Source organism: Anser cygnoides, chromosome 3 (assembly GCF_040182565.1).
Source record: "Anser cygnoides isolate HZ-2024a breed goose chromosome 3, Taihu_goose_T2T_genome, whole genome shotgun sequence".
NCBI lineage: Eukaryota > Metazoa > Chordata > Aves > Anseriformes > Anatidae > Anser > Anser cygnoides.
The window spans coordinates 41,571,460-41,597,992 of NC_089875.1; the positions used below are offsets into that span (position 1 = coordinate 41,571,460).

The following is a 26,533-nucleotide window of genomic DNA, read 5'->3' on the forward strand; positions in this document are numbered from 1 at the left end:
ACCTATGTAAAGCTGAATTGAATAAATTTAGTGTAATGAGATCTCATATGCATTACTACCTTCCTGAAAATGTTTCCCTTTTCTTGACCACCCTTTACACACCTTTTCATCTAAAGTTAGCATACATTTAGCTCATTTTACAGAAGTTAATGTATCAGAAAAAAGGCAAGTGGCAAAGTCATTTAATGTCAAATCACTAAGACGATTTCTGGCACCTGCTTCTTTTACCATCAACAAGTCATATTTTCCAACCTATAGAAGAATTGCTATGCTTTATTTTCAAATAACAAGCATGAAAGAAAAAAAAAATGGGGGGATGAGGGGTGTGCACAGACATTGGCATACGAACAATAAGTAAAGAAAGCTATTTCTATAAAACCTAAACGAAAGAGAAAGTGGGAAAGCAATTCAGGATATCTAAATCTCCCACTAAAAGCAACTTACAACTTTTCTCCCAAATAAACAATTTGTAATAGCACCTTTTGTAGGTTGTCCTCAAGTGAGGCACAATATATAACCAATAAGCAATGTTGTTCCCAAAGATACCCACATGTTTTTCCATAGCAGTTTATTTTCTCCTCCAACTTTTAATTTTCTTTCAACACCAGTATCTGAAATGGAACTCACACTGTTCTAAATTACTCTAGTTGAAGGTGGGAAGCCAAAAACAGCTGGAGTCACAACTGGTACTGAAACGTAACCAGTACTCAGACAAGAAGTTCAGATGAATTTTCAATTAATTTAACAGTGCTTTTACAGTTTCTGTATGTTAGAAAGCTGACAATGCTGAAGAGAGAAGAGAAAGATAACTCAAAAATGGTAATAAAAACATAGAGAGCAGTAAAATTAAAATACTCTGCCTGTAAGGGGTGTTTTCTATTACACATCCATTAGGCACTTCCTCCAATGCATCAGTACTACACTGCATCAGTAGCCATAAATAAGGGTTTGTGTATTTGAGTTCTTATGAAGTATTTTCAAATAAGTTATTCTAGTAGTAAACACAAACATTAATATTTAATAGAAGTATGGCTGTACTACAGGTGCTTTTAAATGGCTAACAGCATCTGTCTTTCTCTTCCATGGTTTGATAAGACAACTTTTGATGAGATAGCCCCTAGCATGCAAGAATAGAATTAAGCTTATTTCATTTCCATATGCATGGTAAATCACAGTTACAGCTGAGGTTGTTTTATACACACTGTGTGCTCAGATGATTTCTTGGCAGATCCTTTCATAATTCATATTGCACTGAGTAGAGTATCTGTTTGCTTCCTAAGACCTCTGTTCATCTTCCTCATGCAATACCCATGCTCTCCCTTTTTCTTTTTAACTAGTCCTCACACAGTAATCAAGATGTCACAGAGCTTTGGCATTTTCCTTCAGATAGAAATAACTTGTCCCTTCTCTGTCTTTTAATAATCAATACACACCTTGGTCATTTAAAGCATCCTAAACTATCTTAACTAATTATTCCGACATTACCTAAAGCTATTTGAATGCAGGCTTTGTTGATTTGGATTCACGTTTCCCTTGATAATTGCCTTATTTATCACTGGGGCAAACATTCAACTGTGAAAATATAACTGGTCAATATTTATAGAAACACCAAGACAAGCTGAAATTCCTAACTCCCTGTTATCATTAAAAGACATTCAGATGTGGGACAGGGGTAGAGTTTACAGTACAGTTAAGGAAAGACCATATCAGGCTCTTGAAATCAGCCCAGATACATTCATCTCCTATGCTTATTTTAAAGGCATTTAAAAATTCAGTTCTCATGGAAAGGCAATGTTTTAATGGCTAATATCTTTCTAAATACATCAAGAAAAGAGTACAAATACCTGGAACATGGAACAAGCTTCCCACTCCTTAATATATTCTTTACATTTGGTTGGGAGAGAAGAGAGAACTAAGGGGTTAAAGCCCCAAATCACTGATTAGTATTCATGAGATCTCGTTGTATTTACAAAATTATCTCTTTCTCTAAGACAAAAACTGTCACACACTCAGTTAAGCAGGACATTTGCTTCAGCCCCTTTCACCTCAACCAGCAGTCTGAAGGCAGCCCAGAAGTAGGCACACACAACCCTGCTTCACAAAATCCTTGCAGAGAGGCAAGGTAAATGTCCTTTTGGCTTACAAATAGTATTTGAAAGTTCATCATTAGTTGTTTGCCACAGCATTATGCCCATCCTCCAAGTTTTGTAGATGTGTTGGTTTCCGTAACAGAAAACAGGTTGGAGGTGTCAATGTGGTTCATATATCAACTGCATATCCATTTATATCCACAGGCTTTTTAAGAAACAGCTAACTTCCAAAAATGGTCCTGGGAAATGAAGTAAACACCCAGGAAAAGCTCTGACCTTCTGAGTTTTTGCATACTGTTGAAGAACAAAACTATTTTTTCACCATCAGGCCTTCATTTTAATGCTAAACAAAGCAACTTTACTTTTTCTTGTGAATCCAAAGTTATGCCTGTATTTATAAATACCAACACCCCTGCCAGCATTAGGACAGTTACTAAAAACAACTGGCATTTTCTTAGCATAGTATTTGATTTTCAATTTGATTTTCATTTGATTTTCTATTACGGTTACACATAATAGACATCTTCAACCTTCCAACCATTTCCACTCACTCAGTTTCACTCTTCCAAACTGGATTATAAACTAATACCCTGAATTGAATGCTGCAATTGCTATCATTATGATAGCAAGTTATGGCACTTGTTGATGAAAAAGGACATATCTTTCTCCTCATTTTTCATGGGGAAGTCACATGTGGGGAAAAAAAAAATCACCACCCAAAAGATAAAAGTTTTAAAAAGTCTTAAGAAAAGAAGATGCTTTGCTACTCTTTTGTTTGTTTCATTTCAGATGTAATTGGGATTACTTACCTCAAAAAAAATATATAGAACACATTCATTAATAGCTACAGTTTCTTCATCCTAATTTCAGGGCTAGGATTGTTCACAGGAATCTGCTGAGACTGATTTAGCCCAAACAGCACTTAAAAATACTGAGTACAAAGTAACAATCACGTGATTTCAAGTCCTGCACATGGCTGCATAGCCAATTTGACACTGCTACTTTATACAATATTTGTCTAAAGGGCTTGAAACAAGTATTTGCCCTTTGGTGTGTTTTTAGCTTGAACAATTCAGAATTCTGAAGCTGTATACTTCAGAACCTGTTTCAGGTTTTCAGATTCTCAGACTAATTAATTAGCCTAATTAATATCCAAATGATAGATTTGTAGCTACTCTGATTTTACTATTGAGATACTTGTTCCTATAAGCCCATCAGATAAAGTATTATTAAAACTGAGCTCTAGAAGCAGTAGCAAAATACACCACTGTGTAACCCTGTTACCTGACCAGCAATGCAAAGCAATGCAGCAAGCCAGGAGATGCTGGGGTTGTGCTCATGTTAGAACCATTAACTATGCAATAGTGTGAGGGCAGTGTTTTGAACAGAATTTTCAAAATTCAAACAAATAAAAGCATCATGCAATAATACCACATCTCTTTTTTAATAGGAACAGTTCTAAAATGGGTAGGACTCCGAAGGTAAATCACAGCAAACTGACAGGTTTTCAGCAGCCTGCAGAACACTCACTAAACCAATTATAGGATTGCCCACCGCATATCTGACCTTCATACATCATGTTGCTATTTTCACAGCAGTATCTCAGATGAGATTTTACAGCATAATATCTGTTTCATTTAATATTTTAATTTTTAAACAACGAGAAGTCTGAACAGTCAGTAGAAATATATAGTTTTAAAGGAAAACAGATTTAATAGAAAATATTAATTAAATAGGAAATTTGGTTCTTCTTCATTTACTTTGTTCCATAAGTTGAATTCCATACATCTGTTCCATTAGATAACAGATATATATGTGTGTGTGTATATATATATATAATAGACTAGAGAAGTTACAATTCATGATTTGTTTCTTAAATTACAAAAGTTATACAGCTTCGGCTTACATTTCTTGATTAGATGACCTACATTCTGAACAGTATGAAAGATAAAACATGAATATTAAAAATAAAATGATCATTGGTTAGCTGATAACTGATATAATGTATACATATGCAGAATCACAGAATGATTTGGGTTGGAAGGGACCTTAAAGATCATCTAATTCCACCCCCCTGCCTTGGGCAGGGACACCTCCCACCAGACCAGCTTGCCCAAAGCCCCATCCAACCTCGCCTTGAACACTCCCAGGGATGGGGCATCCACAATTTCTCTGGGCAGCCTGATCCAGGGCCTCACCATCCTCTGAGTAAATAATTCCTTCCTAACATCTAATCTAAACCTACTCTCTTTCAGTTTAAAGCCATTCCCCCTTATCTTATTGCTACACTTCCTGAAAAAGAGCTTCCCCAGCTTTTCTGTAGGGCCCCTTTAGGTACCGGAAGGCCGCTGTAAGGTCTCCCCAGAGCCTTCTCTTCTCCAGGCTGAACAACCCCAACTCCCTCAGCCTGTCTTCAACACGTATCAGATGTACTACTGTTTCATATAGTGCCATCACTTGGAGTACTATCATCATCTAATACTTAACTATAAAATTATTTGGATTGTGTCTTTCAGCTCCCAGGTTGCATGTCATGCACTCTACTAGCATATTTATGTATTCAGCACTTTCCTTTGAAGGTTCCTTTTTGAGTGCTTTATTGATAACAATCTTCAATATTTCCAAAATATACTTTGTCAAAAAAAAAAAAAATCACAAATACCCAATACATATTAAGTCATATAAGAAGTGCCTGTGGATTTTAATTCACTAATACTAAGCATGCAGAATGATCCCTGTCAAACAAAGAATTATTGATAGATGTACTCAAAAGTGTCCAGAGAAATGACAAATAGTAATATCATGCTTTTAAATATCAAGTAAGTGGTTGTGACTGAATAAGAAAATTTGACAGTTCTGAAGTTATATAGGAAAAACATTTATTTCTTTTAAGTAGTAAGTACTGCCTCACTAAGCTAAAACTCAATGCTTCTCTCTGACAACACCATATCTGATAATGAACATTTCTGAAAGATCAGAACAACTCATTCCTGCATGTATTTCAAATTCTATATATCTGCTGCAAGAGAAGATTCAGTCTGAACAATGAGATAAATAGTATTTCCTAAATAGAATATAGAATCATAGAATATCCCAAGTTGGAAGGGACCCATAAGGATCATCAAGTCCAACTCCTGGCACCTCACAGGTCTACCCAAAAGTTCAAACCATGTGACTAAGTGCACAGTCCAAAGGCTTCTTAAACTCAGACAGGCTTGGTGCAGTGACTACTTCCCTGGGGAGCCTGTTCCAGTGTGCGACCACCCTCTCGGTGATGAACCTCTTCCTGATGTCTAGCCTAAACCTCCCCTGACTCAGCTTGACACCATTCCTGCAGGTCCTATCACTGGTGATTAAGGAGAATAGGTCACCTGCCCCTCCACTGCCCCTCGCGAGGAAGCTGTAGACTGCGATGAGGTCTCCCCTAAACCTCCTCTTCTCCAGGCTGAACAGACCCAGTGACCTCAGCCGCTCCTCGTATGTCTTCCCCTCTAGGCCCTTCACCATCTTCATCGCCCTCCTCTGGACATTCTCCAACAGTTTTACATCCTTTTTGTACTGTGGAGCCCAGAACTGCACACAGTACTCGAGGTGAAGCTGTACCAGTGCAGAGTAGAGCGGGACAATCACTTCCCTCAACCGACTAGCAACGCCGTGTTTGATGCATCCCAGGGTACGGTTGGCCCTCCTGGCTGCCAGGGCACACTGCTGGCTCATATTCAACTTGCTGTCAACCACAACCCCCAGATCCCTCGCTGCGGGGCTGCTCTCCAGCATCTTGTCGCCCAGTCTGTACATATAGCCATAGCTGCCCCATCCCAGGTACAGGACCCGGCACTTACCCTTGTTTATACTTTCTGTCTGTGACACCTTGCAAGATATCACACGCTTTCTTTATTTTATTTTAAAAAAATAACTGCATTACAGATGACAGTGCAAATGTACTGAGTTGCTTTATTATCCCTACTAAAACTGCCCAAAATTCGCAGATGATGCAAAGCCATAGCTCTAATGCTGTTTTACTCATGGACATCTGACCCAGTGTCTTTCACAGCTGTGGAATAGCTGTGTATTTCAAACTTGAGGAATTTCAAAAGCAGGATTCAATCAGTTTAAGCAGTTTAATCAATCCTCTAAATGGTACACTATGATGATGTATCTAAGGGAGCCTGTGTCAAAACAGGCAAACTAAAATGATTGTCTTTGCACATGTGATCCTACAATCAGATTTGCTTTATGGAAAGTTTCATACTGGTTTTCTCTCCTCATTCAGGCACTACAGCTGAGGATCTTATTAAAAAAAAATAATCAGAATCATCCATGATATCAGAGAAAAGATAGCTCTAGGAATTCAGTTCAACTAATTGCAATTCTTTGAAGAGCCATCTCTACATGTCAGGTAGAATTAATGCTGATAAGGCATTAATCAAGGCGGCTCACCCAGCTGCAGGGCACCTCTGACATGATGGAGGGAGTGCACAAGGAAGAAGGCAGAAATTCAGATGTTCAGCACAACCTGCTGTTTTTGTAACAATCTTTCTTTACTAAAGCTGTTTAAGCTTCATATTTAAAATCCAGTGATGCACCATGCTGCTTAGAATTAAAACACTGCAACTCAAAATAAGCCATTTTTGGTCCACAAACATTGTTGTATATAGATCCTAATTTTAATTTTACACAGATAAAGGCAAACATTTCCATGCATAAAATGTCTACTAATACGAGGAATTGCGACTACCACCGGCAATGGTATGACAAGGCAGTCAGTATGTAGCAAAACAGTTCAAAGAGTAATAAAAATTTCACAGAATAATACTATCACTAGATAACACTCTTGTACCTGATTTTGATCCCCACTAAAAACTTGTAACAGAAAAAAGCTTTTCAGAAAGAACTCTAATGACTGTTCCACAGTCATTTTAAATTCTTTATTTTCAGTCTCAAGAAATGATTCTGTTTGTGGGATCAAGTCCCAAGAATCACAGCCAGGTCCGGTAGATATGGCTACACAACTACACTTAGGTTCAGGATTTGTACAAGACTTAAAAGGAGTATCTGAATTATGTAATCAAATATAATATTTACTATTATATAAATTACATATTACCTAAAACTACTTATACATGTAGTGAAACACATTACATTCTTATTTATTTGGCTTCCATAAAGAATCATTTTACTTGGAAAGAATGATTTGGCAAACAAAATCCTGTCTGATTTATGCGTATGAAAGCTTCCTCTACCTATGTACATAAAGTAGGGCAAGTAATGGGTAAGTATGCATAAATTTATTACAAGCACTTCCTTTAGACTATTAAAATCAACTATCTTAGTGATCGTCTGCTAAATGGAGTTCTCTGAACATGAGATTGCATAAGATTAACTGTCATTTTTGCCATTAAATATGAACATGTATTTTGGCAACACGACACAAAGACAATTTAAAAGGCCTTTAAGCTGTAGCTACAAAACCTTGCAAGAAGTCTTGATTTTTTTTAATTATTTTTTGAAATAAGCAATAGAAGCATTAAGCATAAAAAAGAGGAACTATTAAAAAAAAAATCTAGTGTATGACAAATTCCCAGAATGATCCATAGCAAACACAAGCAGACAGTGCAGATTCACTTCATCAGTGTGAATCTAATTTAAAAATACATAGTATTTTATTATATCCGTAACTGCTGGAAAAGCATCTACATGCATCCATACACTAATGGACACTGGTTTTTTTTGATTATATATACACATTTGGATATGTACAATCGAAAACAGCACAGTTACTGTTTCTCATCAGAAGTCAGTTAATTCATCTTGTCCACTGAGAACATGCTTAAGTGTTTGCTGTACTAGACAAAAGAAGAAAGCAATCCTAGCCTTCAGATCTTATGCTCTTGAAGACAAGATGGGTTTTCTCCCACAGGCAATCATGGTACAAGATTTAAGACCAGTGCCCCTGCCCACAGTTGATACCCTTCTCTAGACATATTCATATGGAATTGGACTGCTGACACGGAAATTTCTAGTGGAAATATGAGAGAATCGTACTTGCTTGTAACCCTGTCTGTGCAAGGTGACCGACCTTCTCCAGCCTCCTTCCCCACTGTTCCCTTCCTCCCTTGCAGCACAGCCACCAATCCAGCCCATGCTGGTTCAACTACTTGCTAAAAACAAAGAGACAGAAAAAGTGCAAATTAAAACCTCAAGGAATTGTTATTTGGCAGTCCATGAAACAATTTGCCAGAGCACAGTGCCATCAGGTTTCATTTTCTGTCCTTTCAAATAACAGTAGCATCCAGGAGTGTCACTGATGTGTGTGGTTTTGGGCCATGGAACAGGACAGCCCCAGCCAACAGCACCAAACCTGCAGTACCCTTCCTAGTGCAGCAACTATGACCTGCCACAGCAGAAAAGTAACCCTCCACAAGAGAAAACAGTTACCAAAACCCTACCTTTATATGAAGTTCTTCCTTACTTCAAAAATGGAATGAATGAGGTATAGCAAAATAAGCTCTTGGGCTCTCCTCTCAGCATTGTAACATGTTATATATAATGTGATTCACATCTCAGCTGGAAGTTCAAGCCACAGGATCACACTTTGTGCCCCACTCAAAAAAAATATTTAAAAAAAAAAAATCCGATCTTCAGAATTCCTCACTGTGTTATCCTTCCCTCTCTCAAGTCCAAATGGCTGAGAACTCAAGAGAAAATAATAGTCTTCTTCAATGACGTAAGGTAGTTCTTCCATAACTTCAAGCACCACGGATTTAAGGTATGTGAGTTTATCATCTGCCATAAAAAAAAAGTGAAAAAAACACCTCACGCCAGTGGAAAGCTGTAACTGTGCAGCAGTTCACAAGCTATCAAAACCACATTTGTGACTGGCCCAGAGCTGAGTATTTTTCATTCTGCACCATGGACCAGCATAATTTAGTCTGATAATGATTTGATTTTGGGGTGGTCCTGTGCAGAGTAAAAATTTGAACTCAATGGTCTTTGTGGAGCCCTTTCAGCTCAGGATATTCTATGATTCTAATTTCCAGGAGCTGTTAAAATACAGCTCCAACTTGTTTCCTTTTCAGGAAACATTATTCAGATCTAAAGAAAAATTACTTCAATGGCAGAAAGCACGTTCTCTGAATGAATAGACTAGCAATCTCTTTACGTATAAAAAGAAACAGTCTAATTTTAAAATATAAAGAAATAGATTTCAGTAGCCATTGTGTTCACTACTCATAGATCTTGTGTTACTAAAATGGATGGTCTTGCACACAAGATACAGATTTAAAAGTACAACTAACTCTGGTAAAACAAGATCACCTACAGACCATCATCAAAACAGAGGTTCATATTTTTTGCCCTTTTTCTGATACTAAAATCTTCTTTTCTTCTTTTTAATTAAGAAATGCTATAGCTTTAACAAGACCTGCAGGATGAATAACGGGATGAAATGTGGAAACTAAACATTTTAAAGTTTGTCTTCAGATTGTCTTCTTTGTGTTTTGTTATTCTTGTTGGTGGTGTTTTGAATCTTAAAAAAGTTTTGATGGTTGATGTATTTTACATTCTCAATACATTTGGAAAGTGTAATCTATGCATAGAACAACATCTCTTTTGAGATACATCTGCTTTGAAATTGATGGAGATTGAAAAATAATCATTTTTCACTTGAACTACTTCACATTTTTGGATGACATTCACATATTTATCTTGTATTAGCATGATTGTTTTACACTTAGAACTGTCTATTAATAAAATTACATGCAATTTAGGCATGACATCTTATTTATCTGTTATTTTGTTCTTGAAGATACATGATGATCTGGAGGAATTGGATGATGTGCTCTGAGCAACAACTGGGAAGTTGGTATACATTTGAAAGTAGAAGATAAACAGCAATTACAAGGTAAGTGTAGCAAATACTCTCACTTGCCTTCCAACATTTTTAATAAATAAAAAAAAAAAAAAAGAATAAGACAGATAGGATAAAATGCTAAATAGCTTTTATCCCATTATCAGCAAAAGCTAGAAAATATTCCCTGGTAGAACTCAAAAGAACAGCCACAAAGACACATCCCTGATTTCTCCAGGGCTAGCACTGCCACTAACAAAGAATCTCGCCACTCTGTGTCCTTCACAACTGCAATCCAATCCAAAATCCTTCATTTCAGATCACAAATACATTTGCTATACAAAGTCCCAGTACCACCTGACCCAGACTAGGGTCTGACTACCACGTCTCTCTTGTGCCAGAGACCACCTGGCACTGCTCTCCAGGTGTGGCCTCACTAGTGCTGAATAGAAAGGAAGGATCACCTCCCTCAACCTCCTGGCAGCACTCCTAATGCAGTCCTGGATACCATTGCTCTCTGTGGCAAAGTCATGGTGCTGGCTTGCATTCAACTTGGTGTCCATGAGGTCATGACATCTGATCTCACAGCTGGTCCTGCTTTGGGAAGGAGGCTCCTTTAGAGACCTCCATGACATCATTTCCAGCCTTCTACAATCCCCTATTCACATATCAATCAACACACATCAACCTTCTTCCTGCAAGAATGACCAAACCAATGCACAAAAATATTCCCAAACTTACAAGTATAACTGTAGATTGAAATGTAACTCTACAAGACACCGTTGTGAGATAAGATGTATTTCTTCTCAGAAAAACTCCCATATCATATTCAATAGCAGAAGATGTCTCTTCATTTGCTCTAATGGAAAGAAATCAACCTGAAGCCTAAAAACAAGCTGTAAAGTAGCTCCAAACATAAATGAATTCCTTATTTAAAAAACAAGCAACACATTATGAGGCATACACCAAAATAAATAAGTAAATAAATAAATAAATAAATAATAGTCCCACAGAGGTAAGAAATAATGAGGATATTTTTTGCTCAGCAAAGGGATTTGACAAGCATGGAATGCTTCCAAAAAAAAAAAAAAAAGTGGATTCTTTCTGGAAACAGTTTTGAAGTGTGAACACTGTAGAGGAACTCATTATCAGGGGTGCATTGATAGGACAAGGAGTAATGGTTTTAAACTAAAATGGGAGATTTAATTTAGATATTAGGAAGAAATTCTTCACTCCAAGTGTAGTGAGGCACTGGAACAGGTTGCCCAGAGAATCTGTGGATGCCCCATCCCTGGAAGTGCTCAAGGCCAGGTTGGATGGGGCTTTGAGCAACCTGGTCTGGTGGGAGGTGTCCCTGCCCTTGGCGGGGGTTGGGGGGGGAGGTGGAACTAGGTGATCTTAGGGTCCTTTCCAACCCAAACCATTCTGTGATTCTGTGTTTCTACAAGAACTGATAATTCTCATTAAAGTGTTTGTTAATTTAGCCCAACTGTCATCATCCACCTTTTGTTAGTATGCTCTTTTCAAAATCTCCTGTTTTCAGGTGCTAAGGGAATCTATACAGCCCTCCACAGAGACACTTGCATTGTAAACTTGAACAGAAGCAAACTTCATTTAGCAATTTCCATAATGTGTCTGCCAGTGCTATTGTTGTAATGGGATGAGAACTAACAGTTAGTATTTGCCAAAGTATTCCATCAGTATATATCTTCAGTGTGACCATTATTTTTGTAGTGTGAATTATTCAATGATCCTAGGGCATGAAATTGCATGTGAAAAGACATAGTAATAAAGCACCAGATACATCCCCAGAAGCCACATCCTGAAGGATGTTGAAGAAAAGCAGGGGATCGTATAAGGGACTCTCAAGAATATAAGCCCAGGTTGATAGCTGTGTTCTATTACTGATGTTTGACCTATTACTGGTGCTTGGTACCTTACCCTTGATACCTGGCTGTAATTCAGATGCAACATTACTGTTTGCATTAAAGTGTACCACAATCCCATTACAAATCAAGAACAGTCTTAAGGACATGAGAAAATTTTTTAACTGTCTCAAAAAACTCTTCTGGAACCTCTTCTGAATTACCATATGCCTCCTGTAAGGTTTTCTATGCTCTCTCAAATAATGCAACAGTAAAATTGTATGGTCACAGAAATTAGAAAGAAAAACATTTTTATTTATTCCCATTTACCAAATCCTTAAAGTAAAGTTGACTGCAATTTTATGGCTCCCTCAGTATTAGCATCTCCAAATTACTTCAAATGAGCTCATCCTAGGAACTGTCAGTTTTAAAAATTAAAACAAGTTTGAGCTGCACGGGTTTTCTTTTGCTTGCCTTTTCCCCCAAGCTCATGAACAATGAGTAGAATAAATATTGCTTCACCAAACATCCAGATAAGGCTGCATCAAAAAACAAGCATAGGAAACTGATATGAAATTTACACTGTATTCCTTAAAGACAAGAAGGTTCAAGCTTTTTATATAGTGTGAGAGAGACTGTAGATTTAATATGCAAGCTTACTGAGTGATAATAAATTCATTAAATAGATTTTTCTGACCTTACAGGTGATTAGCACTGCAACCACTTCCATCCCAGCACATCTTTATTGTTAAAAAGATTCACTTAAAACAGAGCGGCACGGATGAATTCATCAAGATCACTGCTATTATAATGAATCATTAATATCCTAGTGAAAAATTTATTGTGATGAATAATACATTCAAAATGATGAGATAGAAAATGAAGCATTACTCTGCAATGTACCAGAGAATCAAAGGGATGTTATAGATGTTGGCAAGTTAAAAAATATCATTTTTTGAACTAAATCTTTCTAGATATCTTTCCAGTTGCTTTAACTTTATTTCATTTTCTCACCAAACATTTATATTGTAGTCGAAGAAAAATCATACATGTTAAGCAACATTCTTCCTTTCATATAAATCCAAAGCCCAGGTATACGCACTGCTCTTCTCACAAAACCCGTTTTGCCTTCAGAAGCCACATTTTTGTATTCTGTGCCATTTAATTCAGCATATGTGATTGTGAAACATAGCTTCTTGCTCAAAACAAACAGCAAAGTTATTTTTTCAAAATACTGCATCTATTGCATATACAGCAGAGTTAGCAGGATTAGAAAATCTACTGATTAGATGAGCTGACTTTGCTACTTGCATCATTACTGTGCTAGGTTAAGGCATTAGAAGGACTTAAAGTAACAATCATGTCAGTGTAAATGGCACAGAATAAAAATTTACCACATGTAAAATAAACACTCTCTTTCCTGTGGCTTAAAAACCAGCATAATCGAACAAGTCTTTGCATTGCAGTACACAAAAGTTGCACTGCAGCTTACTGCCACAGAGTTCTGACAACCACAATAACAAGCACATTACTGAGATGGACTTATGCAGCTAGTTAAGTTTTAAAGGCAGCCCAAAACAGAAAGCACAGCACTAGAATCTGGGCAAAGGGCCATGACAAAAGGACAATTACATTTAGAAGGGGAATTAAGTATTTGTCATACAACTGACAGATTTATTTTGTCCATTCTCCTAGACAGATATGTGTATATTACATCAAAGCAGGGAATATTGTAACAATATCCTTGCTTCAAACAGGACATTTTAAATAGTCAGTGGTACCTTAGAATTTGATGTGGATTCCAAAAAGCAAAGCCTGTTGCCAAATCCTTCTGCAGCAAGACACAGTTTCTGTTGCTCCTTGTGAACTGTTGCAGTGCACTGCAGAACCACTTCATCATCCTACCAAAAAAAAAAAAAAAAACAGAAACAAAAACAGAACAGTGGTTATGCTTCTGGCTCAAGATTTAGGGAAGCATCTACAAAGTCATTGCTAAAATCAGAAACAGTTATCCATGAACACAAGCAGAACTGAATCTCAGCATAACTTTTATTCTCTGAATTAAGAAAGTGAGCAAATCAATGAAAATAATTATAATTCCAACGTATATGCTCCTCCTGTTTCTTTGTAACAAAAATCAGTATGCATAAGATACAGATGTTATGGGACTAAATCCTTGCAGTAACATAATCAAAGGGAGATGTTGTAAAAAATAAATAAATAAATAAATGAAAGAACAGATGCAGATATCTATTTAAATCGCAGTTCTACAAAGTAACATACAACGTGGAGAATCCCTTGGAGGACACATGTTTTTTTAAAGCACAAAATGATTATTTCGTAACCTTAATTACACTTGATTAAAAAAAAAGGAAAGAAAAAAAAGTAAAAAATAAGAGCATTAGATTGCAGCTACACAAACACTGTCTTCTACTTCCTATCCCTTTTTCCTAAACAATCCCACTGGCAGAAGGGAATCCCTAGTAACCATGTCACCATCAAACACTGTGTTGACATTGTTTAAAAACGGGTCACTGGAGAAGATTCCAGCATTGTACCATCATAGACAGAGGCAGACAACAGAGTAAGACTACTTTAAACTAAATTTCTACCAATTTAATTATGTTCTACCACTGCACACTGATTTTAGAGGAAGTCTGAAAAAGAATTCTACATATCCCATCTACACAAATCACTCTGTGTTGAAAAAAATATGTTAGTTTTGGGTAAAGTCCCTGACATACTTAATTTTAGTTAATCATCTAATGCACCATACCCTTCTCTGCTCAAGATGACTGCAAACCAATTATGCACTATCACCAAGCACACATATATTATGTAGATGCTGATTGCTGGAGGATTAAGAAAAAGAACATAGCAGCTGCTAGATTTCCCGAGACACAAACTTTCTCAATTCATTTTGCAAACATTTTCTCTTATTTTGCTGTACTGCAGAGTACATGGCTTATTTTGTTAAATAAATAGCTCACAAATGAAGACTGATTTCTTACAAAATGCTTACTGATTAATGGAAACCAATAGTGTTGTGGAACTTTTCATTCTTGGCAAGGTGGGGTTGATGAAATTGGCACAGAAGGGGTAAGAAAGGTGTGATGCCACTGTCAGCTTATGTTAAGGGTGATTACAGAGAATGGCATATTTACTCAGCTCTAAGTTACTCTGCATTTCAATGCACATCATTAGAGAAGAATTCAATATAAATTCTTAGAGAAGAATTCAATATAAACTCTGCCTTGGATTTAGTCTTCCAACGTTTACTGACTACATGTTCAGAGAATTCCTACACACACCCAGTTTAATCATGTTGCAGAATTATATTAAGATATATAATTCCATTCGGTTTCTTTAGAGAAAGAACTAAGTGGGTAAGCATCTGAGCAATGTCTTTCTAAACTTGTTTTCAAATCAGCAAACCTTACCTAACTCCAGTATAAGAAGAGCTAAAAATGCGCAGTTTCCTCATCTGAAGTCACAGCCTCCAAAAAGACTTTCACTGAAGGTCACTTTGCTCTCACATGAAGAAAGCTACACCATGCCTCATATTAAACATGTACTAAAGAAAAATATTTTTCAAATATTCTTAAACCTTGAATTACAAAATATCTCAAACTGCTCTATTTCCTCCTCTCAACTCCTGGGCATTTTCACGTCCACATTATGCAGATGAATTTTAGATCATCATAATTTTTTCTGTCAGTCACTGTCAGATGTAAACTGATTAAAGTAATTTATATCTCAAAGGGCTATAACTGCAGCCTTCAAAAGGTAAGACTATATATTATTATGTAAGCAGATACAGTCCTGTCTACCTCTGTCCTACCTCTCCTCATCCGACTCTGAAACTGCAGGGGTCAAGGCAACACAAAGGTGCTGACAGGAATAGCGTTGTCTTTTAAATGCCTCTATCAAATGTTGAGCTACTTAACATCACAGAGCTGAAACAAAGCGATTCCAAGAAGCCAACTCCAAGCACAGATGTTTGCTGCCAAAATATAATCACTTGTAGTAACTTTTGACCCACTTGGAAACTGAACTTCTAAACAAACCATGTTTTAAGACATGAAATTCTTAAGAAATTCTTTTCTACGTACTCTCAATATTAGATGCATAGCCAAAACAAGAAAATCAGTTACTGGTCTTTGTAATTGGTCAACGTAACAATAATGTTAACAAGCAATGGTGTGTGCCTGCCATACTCAACGAAATTATGTTAACACCTATTCAATCTAAGTAAAATATGATTAAAAACAGTATCTGCACCCTGGCATAACTGACAAAGTTGTATTCAATTTCCACTTCATATTCAAAACAAACATAACAGATTATATGGAATGTAATATAGACTTACAAAAACTCCAGCAGAGTTTGGAAGAAAAAGCAATAGCACAGACCTAAAATCCCTGCAGACATTTGCAGAGACTGACAGATAGCTCTGTTATTCTCCTTTTGCTGAATAATCATCACTTTGACACATACCTACCAGTTTCCTCCATGAAAATTGGAAAATTTGTTATTATTTCCATCCCAATTCACTATCACCATAGCAGCCTTCACGACTAAGCTCAAAGATGCTGCTTTGTCTTTTTTTTCTTTCCAGGTTTCAGATACAGAAAGGTACTGAGATTAGGGGAAATTAGGTGCCAGTAACAAAAAATTCTGTGCACAAAGTGGTGCTGCAGTTTATTATCAAATGTGCAAGACATTCACTGTAACAGAGCTGAGCCCAGCATCAGATATATCTGCAGTTACTGCAAGTAAGAGTAAATCCATGTTGAAAAACTTCCCATTTAGTGTAGACATGTTAGTGGATGGCTTGTCCATCTGCTCTCATTCATTCTCCAGGTCATGGTCTGAACTTCCTTGTAACACTCTAGGGAATCGGGCAGTAAGGGTCATCTCTGCTCCACAAGCTGCAGGAGAGGAGTAAAGATGATGCTGCCTACCCACAGGAACAGAACGAGCTGAAGGAAGAGCAGAATCCTTTCTTAGACTTCTAACCTGATGATCTGAGTGAGAAAGCTCCCAAGATTTCTTCTCCCAAGCACCATCTTCTCCCTCCCAAGCATCACCTTGGAGTAATCCATTAATCCCAATAAACCCTGCAGTGTCAGCCAGCACACCAATTCATAGTTTTAGAGATATCATATCTTCCAGCAAAAAGATATTTTGCTTTGTATTATGTCAGATATCTGCATTGACTCAAACAGCTTCAGCTTCTGATAATCACACAACTGCATTTATCATTTTGATACTTAGGGAGGCATTTAAAAAAAATAGGTAGACGTTATCTATTTTACAAAGCCCTATTTATTTTTTAAACACCCAATTTTGAAAAGCAAAGACAGTTACTGAACAAAGAACAGCTCCTAGCAGATTCCTAATTATATCTATTCATTATGGGCTACATAATTATTTTCATGAAATCTATATACTTACAGAAACTAAACAAGTAATGAAATGATTTAGCAAAGAAACCAGTAAAAATAATAATAATAATAATAATTATAATAATAACAATGAAAAATTACCAGCATCACAGCATTTTCTACAGGTAAAAATGTGCTGCCCTAAAACCAAACAAGCAGCAACCTGCTGCTGGCAAAGTGCCTGCTCAGAACTGCATTCCAGAAGACCAAACTACTGAGGGAAGAGCATGGGGTTGCTGTCAATGTACAGTATTAAAACAGCAAGTTCTCAAAGCTCCTTAATAACACTTACTTTCATTTCCGGTGGTTATTCGACTTGTCTGTAAAATCCATTCAAATATCCTAAGATTACATGAGATGTTTACTACCCAGTCAAGAAAAAGGTTGGTTTCTTGTGACACACAGCAGGCCCTTGTATTTATAATCAGTATGTTTTGACTAGGTATATCTTTCCAGGATTGGCAAATTCAAGTTACGACTGAACAAAGAAATATGTATTCTTTGTAATATACAGTGTGACTCTTTGCCCCGTGAATGCCTGAAAATTTACACCTCCTGAGTAAAGTCAGTTTTGACTAATCCTTAACCTTCTTGACATGTCAGTTCTATCAAAGGACCAAAACTGGCTGGCTGGATTGTCACAGGAAGGCATCATCTACAGCACTAGAGCTTCTAGCTATACAGACATAGGTGTGGTTTTGATGGTGGAATTTTTGCATTGTAAACATTTTTTTCAGAACCTGCTAAGGATGGGGGGGCGGGGGTTATTTGTTTTTCCCTTCTTCGCATTCTAGTACCTTAAACTTTCAATAATTATGCATATTTTTTAAACTTCTGAATTCTGTGCTTCAGCTCATTATGTCATGACCTTGACATTTACATTTTGCTTCCACTTCAGGATAAAAATAGGCAACCATTTTCAGCTATTTTACATGATTTTTTATATTTTGTAGTTTACTCCCTCACAGACAACACAGGAAGCAGAACATGAGCTATTACTAACTTAAATAATTTGTTGTACTCTTCATAATCTGTCCCATTACACATAATTACCTCACAAAGACGTAACACTGACCATGTGTTCCTACTGCTCTGTGTGAGTATACCATCTCTGAAATAGCATACAGACCACTGAGTGTCACATTTGCAAAATTATGCATTCAGGGGTTAAAAATGGTAAGTTATGCTAGTACATTCAAACTTTCTTCTACTGCTGTTTTATATGACAAATACTGCAGTTAGTGGAATATTTCCATCGACTTTATATGCTATAAATCAGGATTTCAGCACAGACTTTACTAGTTCAGTCTTTAATAGCTTCCTCAACCTCCACATATGCACTGTTCTGCTTCACCGCATTCCATTTACTGTTCAGCTGTGCAACGAGCATAGGTGCCACATATCCATTAAAAATAGGTTACAAACAGAAATTAAGCCTGTACAAACTGATTGCTGCCTAAGAAAGCTGTAGAATATTTCTTTATTTACAAACTTTACTTCAGCCTTGTTGGGATAAGCACTTGATTAAAGAGTAGAGTAAAAGTTTGTAAGGCCTATAGGCCATCAAGTACACAATTACTTCCACAATTACTGGCAACAATATGCCAATGGGATCCACTAATTCGTCCTCTAAAATGACCCTTGTGATCTGTCCTACAGAAAAAAATAAATTGTTTAATGCTAGGCGTCTGAATAAAACACACCAACCAGACAACTTTCAGTGCTGATGGGAGCTCTAATCCTAATTGCCTAAGAGCCTCATTCTCTGTGTGCTTTGGAAGAAGGTAGAAAGCAACAATGCAGAAGTAACGCATTAAGATGGAGCTTTTCCTTCTTCAAATCCCTGCTGACAACAAACAGAAGTCTGGATGAATAGGATTCATTAAATACTATGTACATAATGTGCAAGAACCATGTTCAATAATGATTAAATATCATGTCAACAATCCCATGGGAAATACCAACAACAAAAATACTCAAAGCCTAATGCTACTTACTTTAACTACTAATTCTATTCTTGACTGACCAACCAGTGTCATCAAACAGCTACCAAGCTCTACTTTGAAATACCATCCAACCAGGGAGTCTACCCTAGAACTCCTGAGGACTGAATGCAAAGGAAGCCTATAACAGAGGCAAGAAATGGGCCCAAAATTTGATTACTATATCAGACCTTAAATCACAACTCTATGACCTTCTTGGTGGCAGATGACCAAGTGTTGCAATAGTTAATAGTAAAAACAATAATAGTAACCTCCTCAGTCATCAGGAATTAGTGCTCACACTCTGTAAGGGAGCACAACCCTTAGGAACTGAAAACAACTTCAGCAGAGTGCTCAACCCTCAGGTAAGGATGCAGGATAAAAAGCAGTGATAAGACAACGTTGCTGTAGAGAATGATCTGGTGGTTACAGTGAAGTGAACACTGAGCGTCAGTCAACAACACCAGACAGCTGTATAGAAACCAAAATCTCATTTAATCAGAAGAGGGCAAGTGAATACAATAGTAGTGATCCTCTGATTCTTTGACTTCACACTCAAGAACGGTAAGGCTTCAGCTGAAGCGAATAGGTCATTTTGACCCTTTGTTTCAAAAACAGGTAGGAAGAAGTTTTCTGCACACAGCAAAGCATTTTCACTGACCAGTTTAGAAACTTCATCATTACAAGACTTTTAAAACTGCTCAAGAGGATCTAGGCATAGCTAAACTTGCCTTAGGATGAGAGAGAAGAACAGATTATGCAGTCACATGATGCTAATTAATCTGGACACATTTTATGGTACATATTTTAGTTTTATCCTATAGGAGGAGTAATTTCATAAGAATTCAACATTATTCCAAAGGAAGTATCCTTTGGGACAGAAAACGCCATGCAAAATAGATGGAGTTCTAGAGGACCAGACCAGCTGGCAGCTCTTGCTACAGTACTGGGAAGCGGGTTGCTAGTCAAACCATCACTTTATTTCCTTCTCCTTCCCTGAAAAGCTCTTACTTAGTCATCAAAATAATTTTGCCAAATTACAGCAAAGTCATGCTGATCTGCAGTACTAAAGACATGTGGCAGTTCAAAAAAATATTTAAAAATCTTGAGTCACGTAGATTCATATTCAGCACTTGTCAGAAAAAAAGTTTTCGCTATAGAACAACAATACAAAGGGCCTGTCAGAAAGAAATCTCTATCTACAAGGAAAAAAAAAAACTGTGATGTGCACCATTTAAATTGAGTGATGCCGTATGGCAGAGCAGAGCTTTTCCAGAATTTGCACATCAACACTTAGCAGAGAAACTCAGGCACGGTACTCAGCCCAGCCCTTGGCTTCCACAAGCACCAGAGAGCAATGAAACACTCCATCACAAGGCAAAGGTCCAGATCTGAATGAGTGGCTCCAGCACAATCAGGTACCAAGAGCACCTGCTATGCTCTCCAAACTACTTTGTCAAGAAAGAAAAAAAAAATGAGTTTGATTTGAGCACTGCAGAGATCAGCTAGGTGTCTGTACCCTTCAGCTGTGCCTGCTAAACACCTGCTCAAGTGCTCAACCCACTAGTGGTGTCACACATGCACACAACACTGAAACAATTTATTGTCTGCATGCAACGTCAAAGCTTCCTCTTCTGGCTCTTGTTTCTACCGAGTAGACATCAAACGGTGCCACAACTGGTTTCAGCCTTTTGCGCACATGTGCTAGTGTGTTTGCTTTGGATTGAGTTCTACTAAAAATATGTCTGTAAATGAACATATTTCCAGTTGAGATGACTCATTTGATTATTTCTCACTGATTAGCTCTGTGGTCCTACAATCCCAAAAAATGCCGAGTTTAGCTGTCAGTGCCTAATAATAATTTTATCTGTCTGTAACCATAGTTAACAGTGGATAACTTTGCATCTGACACAGTTGACAGAAGGGGGGGATCAGGAGGGGGGGGTGGAAAACATCTGCAATAAAGTATGCTTATCAAATTAAACAGAACAGCTGGTGGGCTGATGTCAGCTTCTTAAAAGCTCCAGTGTGTCAAATTTATCTCTGATGCAATTCCACTTATTTTAGGAATTTGGTAAGAATGCTATTATGTTACACCCTCACTCACTTGTTCCAAGCTACATCTATTCTGCAATCAAAGGCATAATTACAGCACAGGACGTATCTATGCTGTATATGATCCCGCTGGTGTGAATAACAGTAAAGACAGGTGAGAATATGCTAGAAAAGGTGTCCACAAGATTCTTCAGGCAAACACAAGAACGTTATATCTATGACGTGAGCCAGGCACTTATCAAGCCAACTCTAAACAAATGCCAAGTTATCTCATAACCCCATGGTGCTCAGTCCAAGCTAACAAATCCAGACTCATGATAAGTATCTAAAACTGCTACAACTGAAGGTTTTCAGTTTTACAATATTTTTCTGAGAAATAATTCACTCATCTCAGATATAAAACAGTGGCACATGTTAAAACTAACAGTTTGTTCAAGGTCCCACAATACTTAGACTCAAACTGAAAATACTCTTTTTGGTGTGTTCGTCCTGTCCCACTCACAGGCTCCCCAGAGCAAGAAGGCTTTGACAACACAGTTCTTTCACAGATGAGACCCTCTTGTGCATGCTGTGAATGCCTCCCCTCTGCGTCACCGCTTTCATGCAATACAGGAGAAAAATTCGTCAGCCCTCCGTCTTCTATCTTGTGAGCAGATTCAGGAGGCTAAGTCAGTAATACGACCATCTGCTTGAGTTTGCAAATTCAATCCTAGATCACTTTCTCTTCCCTTAATCCTTTTTCAGCACTATTTCTTGAATCATTTCACTTCAGTGCTCTGCCTGCCCCACTGATATTTCGCAGCTGCCCAATCAATCATACAAATTTTCCTCTAATCCCCAACCAAAAAGATTCACCAGGCACCATGTTGTTTTTGTCTTTCTGGAACAAGGTTAAAGATTTATTCTAATCTCCATCCTCTTCTAATGCTCTGCCAATATATTTCATTCTAAAGCTGCTCTAACTTATGAGATTCACCCTTTCACTTCACACATTTCCCATGCAACGCTTTCTTGTCACTATGAGAAGTCTACCACCTTCCTGAATTCTTGCTTCTTAGCAAGAATTTAATTCCATTTTGAAATTTTTTCTCAGACTGCTGTTCACAACTTCTTTTCTGAGCATTTGTGATTTATGATTTATTCTTTCCTGCAGACCATTAAGGAAAGTTTTAAGATCTGATATGGTATCCTCCCATGAACAACTCCAGAAGGGGTGTTACCAACTTGGAATCTCTACTCAGTTTAAAATATCATAAAAGGGCCATCAAATTGTACCTGCTTTCTTCAGTTCACCTCACTGTTCCATCTTTGAAATGATGATCTGAAACTGCATCATATTATAAAATCCCAAGCAATCACAACTCTGAAAAGACAGTTCGTAGACACTTTTACTACTAAGTGTAAAAGAGTTTTTGAACCTCCCATTAAAGAGACTGGCTATCCCTCCATGAAACGACCAATATGCAATCTACCCCCCCCATTGGTGAGTTGCTGGTCTTCCACATTCACCTCTCCTTAACCTGTCCTGACGTACGTATTTCTCAAAACATCAATAATGTACAAAATAAAGACTGCAGCAGTCTTAAAACACTGAATCGCAAACTTTGTTTCAAAACCACTACAATCCAAAGGACCTAGACATCAGAAAATTATCATATTCTATAGTGACATTGCAGCTGAGGGGAAGAACACAAAATTGAGAGAAATGGCAGATGGATTTTTTTCTTAGATCTCCACTAAGCTTTTACACATTACTCAAGATACCTGTTACTCATATTACCCATTACCCTGTGCTCAAGTGCCTTTTCCATACCTTTTTGGCTTGATTTGATTAGACTACAAATTCTCCCTGGCAAGACTATTTTGATTTCACTTTCTAAATGAGTCATATCATTAATAATTTCAAGACTGCATACACTTTAAAAGGAAAGGAATAAAAGCTTATACATAGCATAGAATTCTTTTTTATATCAAGGGTGGCTTTAAGCAGCAACTACAGACCATCTCAGGAGAACTTTCCAGTGATCAAGTCCCACAGATTCCAAAGAAGGCATATCTCGATTTTGGCTCAAAAAAAAAAAAATATAGCCTCCGTGAGCACAATGCTAGGAAAAAAAAAAACACACACACACACACCACCAACAGCTGGAAGTCTGCTTGGTGGCTTCACCTGAAGGATCTTGGGAATGGGCAGCAATGTATGGGTCTCGTAGTGGGGTCAACAGGCCGCTGGTGGCCCATAGTTGATACGTCTTCCCTGTGCTTAGCAGCAGTGTCATCGGGTTCGTTTACCTCATATCATTTTAAAAAGAACACATCTAGAGGGTGTAAAGTGGCAGAAGTGTTTTCCAAATGGAGCAGATGCATCCAAGCAAGGTGCTACAATCCCAAAATACTTTGTCAGGTGTCAAGTGTTCTAGCTGGCTCCTGAGCATGAGGTTACTGAAACTGAAGAGTTATTCTTGGCAACTCCTAAAAAGCTGTTGAATAGGGGATTGCAGAGGGCTGGATCTACAGCAGCCTGAAATGTAAGCACATCTCCAAATAAACATCAGTATACTGAGTATCAAAACACCTGAACAGGTCTTATCCTGACTGCATTATTTTCTCCCCAAACAGATCATACGAAACACTGAATTTTGTATCTTACACTGTTGCTGCCTGCAGGGTCTGCCAACATTCAAATTTCTGCTGCAGAGTTTAGATCCAGGCCATCAAGCAGACATATATCCATGGCTTATGGTGAGCAGGTGATATCCTTCTGTACTTTACCAAGTGCTGCAGCTGGCTACCACTTAGTCAGTGCTTGACAATATCAAAAAATGCCTCCTCCTGAATAAAGATACTATAAAAATGTGTAGCAATTGCAGCAGCTGTTGCCTTGTCATTCCCTTTGTACTCTTTTTCATAGACTGAAAAATAATATTAATATAAAAAGACGAAAATGTACAGCACAGTAGCAATATGGGTTGGTCTAAAGATTTCTGCATAGCAAACCACAGCACACTGCAGCAGAAGATTTGGTTACTAAAGAATCTGTGCAGATATTAACAGAACAGCAAGTAGTCCTGATGTCCTGATGAACTCTTTGCTAAGCCTGTCTTTTGAAATAGAAATATCTTGTTTACAAAAATTTTTTTCTTTACCCCAGCTTGAAGGGTACTCTTTATTTTTAATAATTTATCTCAAGTCTTGCTGCAGAGTTGAACAGTCAGGGAAAAGCCAAGATTCAACCAGCACACTGCATATTGCAGCAACTGCTAACCAAGAAAAAAAAAAAAAAATCAGGAAGTATTCAGATAGAGAGTAAAATGGCTTTCTGTGACCAGGTTCTCACACCAGCAGGTAATTCTTCACAGATTTTAATCAAGTGCAATGACAGAAGGCTGCAGTGAACTGAGAGTCCCAAAAATACACTACTAAGCAAGTGCAAAAATATCCTTCTAGCTCATATACGTCACAACATAACATTCAGCCTAATTTTTATTTCCTGTTTCTTACCCAGAATTCACCAGCTATCAAAAATGCACACAATGGAAAATTATCACCACAAATATTGAAACAGCAGGAATGTCTTTCAACTGCTTTTTTTTTCCATCAGCATTTTTTTTAAGTTATGCACAAGCACAAACTCAAACATTATAAACCACAAATTCATAATAGTATACTCTTTTGTTCATCTATCTATATATTTTAGATGACATAGAATAAAAGGTAACTTTCACTTTTCTCCCAACTAAGAAAAAGGTCAAAACCAAATATCAACAAAATCTTGCCATGCTTATATATACAGTGGAATTCTTCTTTCTGTATTGCATTTAAAAAAAAAAAAAAAAGTACATTTTCTCCAACAGACAACAAATGTTGAACGTAAGCTAATCACAGATGAAAATACAAATTCTCAAATATTGACTTCATGATCATATGTTAATCTCATTTTCCCCACTCTTATTTACAAGAAATTTTGTCATCGCTTCCATTGTACTTTGAGAGTACTGAGACGCTAAAGAGTATCACGTTATCATACAAGCTGCATTTTAAGATTTTCATAAACAACCAACTAGAAGGTCTGCCAGAAATCTATCTTAATTGCTACAGATCGAAATTAAAATTATTATTCCCAATATGAAGCTATACCTACAGCCTATTTTTCACAGGCTGCTAGTTATCAAGTGCCACTCCTACTAGAAGTTATTTCATTGTTAATTATTTCATCATTATTTCTTTATTTTCATTGTAAATTGAAGAAGTCTGAGAAAAATAAAATAACATTTTAACATGGGTTCAGAATAATAGTTTCAACTTATACCATATTATTTTGTTAATTTTATACATATGTTCCATAACTGAAGAGCTGTATTTTAACAAATACCTTTTAAATTTAATAAAATGTCGGATCATGGCACTTGATTAAATTAGCTTGCTTAATTTTTACATAGAATATCAGTTTGTATTACCATTTTTCATTCCTTCATGCATGTCAACTGATGGCCAACATCTGCTGTTAGACTAACACAGGTTGATTTATAGTCTCAAAAAAGCCTTCACACTTGCTTCAAACATACTACAGGCACATAACTTCAGTTTGGATCATGATAGTACTTTAACACTTGCCTTCTAAATTCACTAATTCTAGTGTTAAACAAATTTTAAGTACAGAAGCATAGATAGGCAGATAACCACCTACATATTCTAAAGAGGCTAAGAAACACAAACTCTTACTTGGATTTATGGCTGTACTGAGTCCCTTTGGCTCACTAAGTTCCTGTACACCATTTAGATTCAGATTCATCACACCAAACTTAAGACATTTAAAAGTCACTCATGTGAGTATATTTAGACACCTTCTAACTCATTTAGCTATTTATTCACATCTACTCAGTCTAAACTCCTGTTGCAGCCAATGGTGGGAGACTAATTTTCCAGAAAGTAAGGAACCATTTTGTGAAATCAGTATTTTGGACAGACATTACGAACTGCCCTCTGTAGGTATTTCTTCCTTTCCTTGTGCTCTATAATAATCAGCTTAGGCTGGGACAACCACCACATAAACGCTCCAGTTAAAGTGAGATGAATCCCAGGCTCAGCATGCTCATAGCAGCTTCTCCAATGGTAAAGATGCCACAGAGAAGCCCACATCCTTTAGAGAACTGTCCTGTGTTTTCAGTGAAGCAGCAGTGAAGACTAACACAAAATAGCTCAGGGCATCAAATTTAAAGAAATTGAGGCAAGCTTTTCATGGTTA

General features: G+C 37.2%; 1 protein-coding gene across 13 annotated transcripts in view; it reads right to left on the reverse strand.

The window, feature by feature from the left end:
* The window catches only part of RYR2 (ryanodine receptor 2), a 421,309-nt gene that overhangs the window by 301,247 nt on the left and 93,529 nt on the right, over positions 1 to 26,533 (reverse strand). For all 13 annotated transcript variants that reach the window (XR_010830264.1, XM_066993993.1, XM_066993989.1 and 10 more), the window contains exon 2: positions 13,586 to 13,705. Coding sequence is in view for 12 of the 13 variants with exons in the window: in XM_066993993.1 (XP_066850094.1) it covers positions 13,586 to 13,705 (120 nt within the window). In the remaining variant the exon portion in view is untranslated. The remainder of the gene's footprint in view (positions 1 to 13,585; positions 13,706 to 26,533) is intronic.